Source organism: Sinohyriopsis cumingii, chromosome 19 (genome assembly GCF_028554795.1).
Source record: "Sinohyriopsis cumingii isolate HCF-2022 chromosome 19, ASM2855479v2, whole genome shotgun sequence".
Taxonomy (NCBI): domain Eukaryota; kingdom Metazoa; phylum Mollusca; class Bivalvia; order Unionida; family Unionidae; genus Sinohyriopsis; species Sinohyriopsis cumingii.
Window position 1 is genome coordinate 60,507,279 of NC_142979.1, and position 11,335 is coordinate 60,518,613.

Below are 11,335 nucleotides of genomic sequence, written 5' to 3' on the forward strand. Positions count from 1 at the left end.
CAAGTATATAACTGTTCAGCAGAGTCATAGATTTTTTATAACTGATGTTAATTTACAACGTTTTCAAACGAGGGAAGCAAGATCTCAATCATGTGTCATCCTTTATGTCATCAGTATCATTCTCATCAATTCTGTGACAAGTGGGTTGCTTCCCCTGTCCAGGGCTGGATCAGGGCAAGTGTTGGGTTTTTTCCTCCCAAAATGTCAAAAGGGCCCTGACTTTCCTCAAAAGGGTACCAAGCAGAAGTCTATGTGTCTATTTATTCAAACTGTGCAAAATAGCCAATAAAATGATGGTCAAATTTCAAGTTACAAGTGACTACATTTGAGTGTGTGTACGTTTTTCGTTTTCTTTTAGCCTGGGGGTTATGGAAACCCCGGAGGCCCACCATTTGATCTGGCTCTGCCTGTGTATACCGTACAAGGCAGTTTGAGAACTTCAAAGAACAGCCCAGCCTTCATATACGCAGCCAACATGGAAACATTTTAGCATCAAGATTCTGCCTGTTAAGGTTCAAGCCACAAACACTGAGCACCTGCAGAATGTACCAGGAATGTGTCTGACTGGACATACTGATGAACAGCATTTTAAGTCATTATAAAAATAAAAATTTGGGACAAAAAAAATCTTTAGTTTTGCCACTGTAGATGGCACAAATCAAGCCATGCATATAAAGAAACCTCCAGTGTAGAAAAAGGAAATTGATGGCTGCACATGCATACAAATGATTAGGCATGTGTGGAAAACTCTAGTTACTCAACCATAGCTACTAGCCTAATGTAGATCATATTCCACTTAAATAAACAACAATCACCACTGCCCCTCCCCTCTCATATGGAAATACCTCATGTTTTACTCAATAAAGGAATTATATTAACTGTTTAAATGTATGCTTGATATATCTTAAAATAAATAAATTCATCACAAAAGAAAATGACCTTACAGGTGGCGTACCAACTTGACCTGTGTAATTCTACTCAGTACATGTGATATATAATTTTGACCAGAAAGACATCAGTACAGGGCAGTTTTATTTACAGTGAGTGGAGTAAACCTAAAAAATCACTAGGAGAGAACTAGATACACTAGCTTTTAGGGGTGGTTAATGAATTAAAAATCATACTGCGACATATTACAATATTAAATTAAATATTGCAACATTATCGCATTATAATGATTCTGGAAAGGATTACAGATTGCTATTAATTTACTGAAATAAAGTGAATACAAACTCTTTCTATTGTCACCCGTCTAATAAGCAATTTTCCCAGATTGGTTCTTGTTCATATGGTAGATTAGATGTGTGCTTCTTCCACAAAACTTTTAACATGAGCCACACATACTCTACACACAGCCATTGCCTCATCAATATTCCCAATTACTTTTATCTTTCTTAAGCAAAAACAGTCCATACAGTCAACTGTGCTTTTGAATTTTTCAACAGATTGTACACAACCATGCTTGAAACACTTGTTGCTCAAGGTCAATGTCAGTTGTCAGCAAGGCGCTTATTTGGTGACAAATATAATTTAGAGCTTCAAAGGGATGAAGATTTATATAACTGTAACTTCCCATTACCCATGCTGCAACTTCCCTGGGAAACAAAATATAAATATTAATGAGGCAAATAACCAAAAAGATACAGATCTGGAATTCAAAAGGCCATTTTCAATCAGAAACTATTTTGAGTGGTGAAATATTGCTGATATTAATATAATAAGAATTCCATTACAACATTTTATCAAACTTTACATCAATATTGCACTATACCGATATAATAAATTTATATCATGATTACTGTATCTCCAGTTTAATACCACAATATACTCATATTATCGCACACACTTACTGTGTGTAGTGGGGGAGGGGCTGTAATGGAGGCATACTCCTCATTTAAACTATGATGATGTAAAAGTAAATTAAAATCTCTTGGTTGGAAAATTAATCACAACCCTCCCATCTCCTCTAGAAACAAAAGCCCCTCAAAGGGACTGACTCTACTGAGCAAAATGAATTTCCAGGAATTTAAGATAAAACCACATCTTCCTTTTAACTGTCAAATGTTGAAACCATCTCTGATGCACTTTGGTGATTTGTTCAAATTAGCTGCTGTGGTGAACATATAGGACAATGCAGGCATGATTAGAAGTGTATTGGAGAAAACCCCTCAAGATGCATAATGATATTCCTTCCATACAGGAGGAGTGGTGACCACAGGGCAGTTGTAGCAGTCATATCGGATGCACAACTGGTACCATTTTCATTTCTGATCAGACAGGTTTCATAAAAAGTCTATTGGTGATAACTCCTTGTTGATATACCCATCAATTTGAAAGAGTAGCACACATCAGAAGGAAAGGCACATATAAAAAAGGACAAAGTTATATCTCTTTTTGGAATGAATCACATCCATCAAACTGAATAATAATACAAGAAATGTCTGTTTTGTAAATATGGAGTAGCAATGACAAGATTTTAAAGATGGCAGCAGTAGCATCCACAATGGCTGTGTGACAAGTACCATTTTATTCAGGCCTAACTAGACCATGTCTACTGTTGTAGCCATATTGGAAATCAGATCTGCACCACTGTCACACAGGACTAACTAGACATCATTAAAGCTAAACTATGATAAAAGTGAGGGATGGGCTTATAATCAAGTATGGGTATAATGATCAAGAACTACTGAATTTATAAAACAAATTCAAAGAAACCAAAACACGAACATACCTGTATTGATTCCGAGTTTGTTACTGAAAAAGGAAAGATTTATAACATTCAGTATACCCAGAACAGAAATTTGTGATGTGCACATTTTAATTTGGTACAAAATCCTACAATTGCACAACAAAGAACAAAACATGAATTCCAACACGTCTGATGACAGTTTCAGAATGCACCATGTTAGCCAGGCATTCTAACCAATTAGCAGCAATCTGTCAGGTGTTATGTATATCCGAATAAGCTGTCACTTGTGGCAAACATACATACCATATATACTATATAGGTACCAGATATACTATATATCTTGGGACACGATAAAACAATTACTGTTCCTGTCATATGGTCAAACTTTTTTAATGCACGAGACTTAAGAAACAAAATAAATGTGTGTTGGGTTTGTGTTACACACACACACACATACTACTTGTTAAAATAAAACAGATAAAAAGAATATTTTTTTCTTCATAATACAGTAAAACCTGTTATGAGAGAGAGCCTATTCTGCCAACAAAAAAAGGCCTCTTAAGACAGGTGGTCTCTTATAACAGGTTTGTACAAAAAGACCAGTTTCCAATGTCCAGTTTCAGAATAATTTAAAGAAAAATAACTAAAATCACTGTACATATATTCTATTCTGTATTAATAGTTCTTGCTAAAATATTGTATGCATTCATCTGAAAACAAACTTTCGATTTACATAAATAATGTCATGTTATCTCTTCTTTGTTTGCTTAGAGTGTTAACATTTTAGAAGCTATTTTTATTAAAGATAAATAATAAATACAAGTCATGTTTGATTTAAAAATCACCCCAAACAATTATGTTGTTGTTGTTGTGGGGTTTAACGCCATTTTTCAGCACACGATAGGCTATACATGGCAGCCAGTATTAATGGTGGAGGAAGAACCAGGGAAAACCCCGGAAAGAATGACTGACCCTCGAGAAGCTACTGGCAAGCTTTCTCACATACCCACATTGGCTGAATCTTAGACTCGAACTGCCACAGACAGAGGTGAGATGGCAGTGATCCATAACGAAGAGCGCTTTAGACCACTTGGCCACTCGGGGCCCCTCCAAACTATTATGAGTGTATAGCATGTATAAACCTAATTATTCTCTAGAAATATATGAACTCTATACATTCATGTATTACTACATGTATTTCTATACAGAAGACCGGCTCAACTGCAAACAATATAGACCCAGATTTGCTGTTACATATGTGCCAGCAGATCACAGGTTAATATTGTTCCACTGATTAATCCAACAAACTGCAAAGACCCAGATCTGCCAGCATCAAATCTTGATCCATGCAATTTTCAGTTGAATCTGGTTTTTATGCAAGTATATAACATAGTATCACAAGATTACCTTTTTTTATAGTGACTTTCCATAAGTTTTTCAAGATGGCTGACATGGTGGCCATATTATATATCAGACTGGCACCATTTGTGAATTAATAAATATACATCATTATGTATAATTCTTGTTTGTCCTGTCATGTTTTGTCATGACCTTTGGTACCAGTCAGACACTAAGAGCTGACATTGTTGTGTGTATCTTGGTCACACTTGGTGTTCAAGAACCATGAGCCAGCCTTTCAAACATATGGTAACAACTAAAGTATTACTAATTATAACAGTGTAATTTAAGCAACTGAACAGTTATTAGCAATTAACAGTACTTTAATAAAAGTTACAACAGTCGTAATATTGTTTACCAGACAATGCTTATTAAAAATGTGAATAGCAATAAAAGTAAAGAATTTAATAAATGTATAGATCAAGGAAACCTTTTTGTGCTGAGGTATTAAAATGTGCATATGGTAACATCTTTCAAATTCTTGAGTGGCGGGGGAGTCAAGAACATAATCCTCAAAACCATTTCCTCAGATTTTACAGATAACCATTTTACATGCAAGTGCAAACATTTAATAAATTACAGTTGTCACTACCATACCTACTACAGTGACCGTATAAAACTTCCCTGCAGATGATAAGATGTTTCATCCATCTACCCATCCCAGGAAGCGCTTTAGCTCTATCAACAGTACCAACCTTTGCATTTATCTGTGTAAAGGATTTTTCTAATGCTGCATGTATTTTATAATCATTCTGTTAGAAAACAGGCTCATCTGCCATTCTGCCAGCATGTCTACATACCCAACATCGAAAAAGATGAAATGACAAAGCCTGTGACATCATCAACTTAAAACAGATATCATATTCTAATTATATACCCACTCATTTTCATCACAGTTGCTGCTTTGTTTTTGAAAACATTGCATGTGTTCAGTAAATTTTCAACTAACCCTCACAGATTGCACATTTTTATCTGTATCTGGATTAAGATACTATATACGAACATTGATAACAAGACAGCCAACTTTTTAACCTATACTTCCATGGCCTTCTTCAGATTTAACAATGGAATCCCAGGGCCATAGAACAATGTTAAACAAATTGGGTTATTTCAATCTTGGGGAGTACGCCAGATGAAAAAAGTGACAACTTGGCTACCATTCAATTTTGGGAAGTATTCTAAATTAAAAAAGCCACAACCTGGCCAACTTTCAATCTTGGAAAATATTTCTACATGTGTTTTTAAACGTAGCTTCAACAATTTTTTAGTCATATCGCTATGATGTCTGTAGTATGGCAGTTTATAGTGATGTTTAGCACTGGGCATCACACCAAACACATGTGGCATCATGTCCCACTCAATCACATTATCCTGACACCAGGCCGACCAGTCCTAACATTAACCTCTTAATGCTGAGCATCAAGCGAGGTAGCTACTAGGACCATTTGTATATGTCTTTGGTATGACTTGGCTGGGGTTTGTCCCCATGACCTCACGAATCCAAAGTGGATGCTCCAACCACCAGGCCAACAGAGCGGTATTGTCAGAGAGTATATGCATGTCTGATAATTAAAAAAATTCCATGTAGATAACTGAACATATTTAAATAAAAACCAAGGGTTTCTTTTAGCCACAGCAGCTATAATATTTGATTCTGCAATCAATATCCCTTATTTTTACCCTAAATGCAACCCACCCACAAAATCTGTACCAGGTCTCTGACATACACCAATGTCCAACTAATGTAACTGTGGGGAAGTCCATTTTTTTTCTTTTCAGTCACAGTGACCTTAAATCATACAACTCCAAAATCTGTAGGGGTATTCATTACACCAAGTGTAAGCCAACCACAAAGTCTGGTAATTGTGTAAAAACTTTTTTTTTGCCCTTTCAGTCAATGACCTTGACATTTAAATTGTGCCAATGAAACTGACAAGATTCTTCCAAGTGCAAGCTATACACAACGGCTAATTGCCATAGATGGTGAACAAATCAAGTTATTGTGTGGAAACAATTTTTTCTTTTTTCAGCTGATGACCTTCACCTTTCACCTTTTGAACTGAAAATCAGTAGGGTTCTTTTCTTCAAGTACAAGCCATCCACAAAGTTTTATAACTGCAGATGGTGGGCAAGTAAAGTTCTTGTGTAAAAATGAAATTGTTAACACAGAGGCATCCATTATAACACATATTCAGCCCTTCTATGGGCATTTAAAAACTGACATCCATGAACTTTACCCTCATTTGTGTCAGAGACCACCAAATTTTTAATTACACCCCCTGTTCTGCCACCAAGACTTGTGGGTTCTTTTTGCTCATTCTGACCCCCAGTTCTGACACTAAGGGTATTTTTGACTCACCATCTTGCACCCCTAGGGAAACACTGTGTACAAATTTAGAAAACTTCACTAGTCTGATTAAGAATTTAACTTGCCCTGGACATATGCCGAAGGAATTTGCTCAGCTATGTATCCTTCCAGCTATTACTACATATATAACCTTTGGTCCAAAAATGTTTCAAATTGTCACTGATAGAAAATGTTATCCCTGGCACCTAACCTTACCTGCTCAATGACTTTAACAAAAAGACCATAAAACATAGCCTTCTTGCACATGTTAACCATGTTGGCAACACACTTTCTAAATTTAGCATGCTACCTGCCAGCATGAAATATATTGTTAGAGCTATGAACAGATGGGCATATATTGTTAGAGTATGAACAGATGGACATCTACACATGCTACTTTATTGTAGACTTTAAAAGCACTTACCAGGCACCCATTTAAATATTTTCATTGTTGTGTCTCCAATTGTTACCCATTTCTTTTCCCTGTGACAAAGAAATTAAATGTCATAATCATATGATAAAAGTGTTTTGGATGATCACTATTGAATCAATAATTACTTATCTAGCTGGGGTTTTACAAAATAGTTTAGAAGTGTTGTTGTTTTGGGTTTAATGTTATTTCTCAATACAAGATAGGCTATACATGGCACCCAGTATAATTGTTGGAGAAAGAACCCAGGAAAACCCTGATAAGAATCAATGACCAACAGGAAGCTACTGGCAACTTTCTCAGATACCCACACCGAGCGAGCCAGAGACTCCAACCCATGCAGACAGAGATGAGATGACAGTGATTGGTAAAGGCGAGCTCTCTGGACCACTCAGCCAACCAGGGCTCCATTTTTAGAATTAATTCCTAGTTATTTGTATAAATACCAACTCACATAGTTATAGCAATAGGAATATAATTTTCATGATTCAGCACATAATCTGACATTAGAAGGCATATATATATATATATATATATATATATATATATATATATATATATATATATATATATATATATATATACACACATACATACATACATACATACACACACATGTATCATCTTTGATAACATTCTGAACTGGCAGCTAGCTGAATTTTAAATAAACTACCTTTATTAGAGCAATCTTTACTAAAACACTTTATAGAAAGGATTGAATGATGGGTAGCAGTGTTTATCTCACTTGTTCAACTGTAGTGTTATTTAATGTGCACTTTGTTTGCAAACTACATGTATCCTGAGCTCTCATGTTTACAAAGGAATAAGTCCAGGTCAGTGGTGTCGACCTGTTTTGGTGTCGAAATGCATATTTTGCCAAGACATTATGGTCACGTTAAGCAGGTGGTCGTTCATAACAAAGCGTTTATATAATAAAATAGATCTGTGCGATACGATTGTAGTCAGAAATGACAGGTGGTTGCTCATAACAGTTTTTATGGTATTCAGTGGTAGAAAGTTGCAAATCCACTTGTATACATTTTATACAAAAACACACATCAATCCAATAATGACATTTTGTTTTTGTAAAACATGTGCATCTAAGATAACTAGTAACATTATTCCTACACAAGGGCATCTGAACACATGCACTTACATGTATGTACCATCACAAGCAATGACAGCTTTAGTCAACTTCTCATTCTAAGTAATTACCAGAAGTTCTAAGTATGCAGTTGCACACTCTAGCAGACAAAGTAGGTAACCACATTTTCACATTTGTCTATAGTGAAAAAGTACCATAGTACATATAACCTGGAAAACATTTGTGTTAAACAGCTATAACCATGCACCACAACACTTTTCCATATTATGTCCAAAAGATGTTCGGTACCATTTTCATTAAGGTCCAACTACAAATCAAAAGAAGTTTTTTGACGAAAACCTCATTTCAATATAACCATCCCTTCTGAAAAATCTGAAATGTGCTTGAAAATATTTTTGTTGTGTTACAGAATTTTGTATAATTCATATCTTGTGGTAATTTTGTATCTAGTGGTTATTTCTGATCCTATTAATAAGAAAAATAAGTATCATGCAAAGTTTAATTGCAAACGATTCACTATAATGTGTTCATAGTTACTTGGCTGATTACCAAAAAATATCTACAAAGGAAAAGTGTTAAAGAAAAACGGGAAAATGCAAGTTGCCATGATACAGAATAATACAGACAATAAATTAAATACAAATAATCAACTTAAATTCTTGTGTTGGCATCAAAACCAAAGGCAGAAGTTCATACGTAATAATACTGTATATGTGCATAAAATGTTATATTAACAATTTTTAAAAATGTAACAGTATGTGCTGTATTCATGTTGCATTTATGTTCAAATGTGCTTTTATCTGTTGTACTTAGGTCAAACCAGAGCAAATGTTTAACATTTCCATCTCATCACCTGCAATATTCTTATACTGTAAGTGTCAGCTTATCCTGTTGCATTTCTCTTTGAAGCGGTTCCCTCTGTAGTGTATAATTTACTGAACTCAATAATTTGTTAGAGAAACACTTTTTTATTTAGGTTAATGTATGCCTTTTCTCATCTCCTGACTGGGCATCAAAGGAAAGAGACAACATTTATAGTTCCCTTTGACAGAGACTAAATTTGGTGTCAGGCAGCACTTTTCATGTTGCTAAGAAAAAATTACTGCATTATAGGCACTGACCAATCTGTATCAAATGGAAAAAGATGTCTGTCTCAATTGGTAGAATCATATCGTGTGAAATAGGGCAATATATTATAAAACTGAGAAAATTAAAAAATATCTATGTTCTAAAGTCCTGCAAAAAATACATGGTGAAAAATTACTTGGTTATGCCTTCTACTGAAACCCATGATATTGGGTTTAATGCCACATCAGCACAATCCTGGCTAAAAGTGCTGATTAAAAAAGTTTAGTTCTAAAAATAAGGAGTCAATTCTCACCTTAATAATTTTTATACTGTAATCCTTTTGGTCAAAAAGTACCATCATACTAATCCTTGGCAAATGTAAATATTAATCTGTGACTGAAACCAGTGTTAAAATCATATCACATGACAAACATATTCCAAAAATACATGTACAAGTTGAGTGCTCGTTTAGAAGGATAGTGAAATTAAGGAAGTGTAACTTCATTTTTATATTTTTTTTATCTTTACAATATTAAACATGATAAATGATAATACTAAAATGTGTAATGAACAATAATAATATTATTAGTCTTAGCAATATCATCGGAATTATTAATAAACGATAAATTGCTCACATTCTAAATAGGAATGTATTTTAGTTAATTTGTCCAAAAAGGTATGACAGTAATTGTAATCTTTTGATACATAAATTATGGGGATTAAATAACTGGGTAGACAACTATTGACTTTGTAGTTGACGCTACACAGCATCTGATACTGACGGAGGTTTATTTATTTTGTGATGAGACCTAAAACAGATTTTATTTTTATTATTATTTTGGAACTAATATAACATAACGTAAGCCTGAGGTTTAAGAATTCATAACAAAAAGCATATATCTGACTTGAATAAATTTAAATATATATTAATTTGTATAGTGTTCTTCAAGAAGACCCGTTGTTCATTCTGCATGCCAACACTCCATGATCAGGCCATACTGATGACATCACAAACTGCGACTAGAGTTAACAAGACAAGTAGGATTACAATATTACTATTTACAGTTATCAAATGTAAACAATAGCACGTGCTACTAGCGGGGAGTCTTATTAGGCAATACATTACCGGCAAAAATCAAAGCGGCATCAAAGAAACCCTCTGATCCCCGAGTAACATTCGTCCCACTCGTCTAACACAAAGACATGTCAAGGCGAATCAATAAAATGCTTTCCTAGCACAATACCACTTACCATTTCCGCACCTTATCCACAGCAGTGATTACTCTTTTAATATCTTCCTTCGCCCGGCTGCGGGTTTCCGCGCGAATTGACCGAGACAGCATACCTTCAAAATTTGCGCTTTGTAATCAAATCACTAGTTATGCAGACCTTTCGCAGGCCAGAATAGATAGATTAATGTAAAATGCCCGGATATTGACCTCAGTGACTCGACAACTGGCGTCATTTACAAAGGGAAGTAATCCATATTGGATTCTGGCAGGTGCGCTGCTAATATTTCCTTGTCATACTGCTGGACACATTATTTGTTTCAATTTATCTCTGTTTATATTAGTTTCTACTCAGATCTTATTAAATTATTTTCTTATAATGTTCGACTTTATGTAGGTGTATGGGCTTGCAAACGTATGTCTTCTTCATGTATCTGCAGATGCAAATAATGACCACAACAAAGGAAAAAAAACAACATGTGAAAAGAAAAAAAGCGTTTAATTTAATATCTGTAAGCGATACGGCATCAGAACATTCTAGATGTAAGTATAAATTATTTACTGAATTCCAGATTTTATCTATTAAAAAAAAGATAACTACACTTTAAGCTTTGACAATTTAAGTTTTTTTGAAAAGATGCAGACCACAGCGTGACGTGATTGGCAAAATAAATCAGACTGGATTGTATTGTATGACTTCCTTAATGCATTTCAGACAAAAATGTACCAGGGTAAACTAAATTTGTATGCGATGTTCGATTCATTTTCAGATGCGAATATATACCTTTAAATGATGGAGATGCATTCAAATAAAATAACAATATATTTTATATGAAACAATTTTTAATTTTTATATCAACTGCGCAACTTCTGGTACATCATGATGCTATATATATATATATATATATATATATATATATATATATATATATATATATATATATATATATATACTTCTGGTACATCATGATGCTATATATATATATATATATATATATATATATATATATATATATATATATATATATATATATATATATAGATATATATAAAGGAAAGAAACTATTTT

General features: G+C 34.2%; 1 protein-coding gene across 5 annotated transcripts in view; it reads right to left on the reverse strand.

Annotated features, from left to right (window-relative positions):
* Positions 1–10,484, reverse strand: part of LOC149775800 (B-cell CLL/lymphoma 7 protein family member A-like) — a 52,275-nt gene extending 41,791 nt beyond the window's left edge. For 3 of the 5 annotated variants that reach the window (XR_016416595.1, XM_089944175.1, XM_089944174.1), the window contains exons 1-3: positions 10,289–10,484; positions 6,859–6,917; positions 2,732–2,754 (exon numbers count right to left, since the gene is read on the reverse strand). Coding sequence is in view for 4 of the 5 variants with exons in the window: in XM_089944175.1 (XP_089800301.1) it covers positions 2,732–2,754; positions 6,859–6,917; positions 10,289–10,380 (174 nt within the window). In the remaining variant the exon portion in view is untranslated. Of the gene's footprint in view, positions 1–2,731; positions 2,755–6,858; positions 6,918–10,163; positions 10,231–10,288 lie in introns of those variants that run through there. The other 2 variants (XM_089944178.1, XM_089944176.1) reach the window with 2 other exon arrangements.
* Between the last annotated feature and the right edge of the window lie 851 nt (positions 10,485–11,335).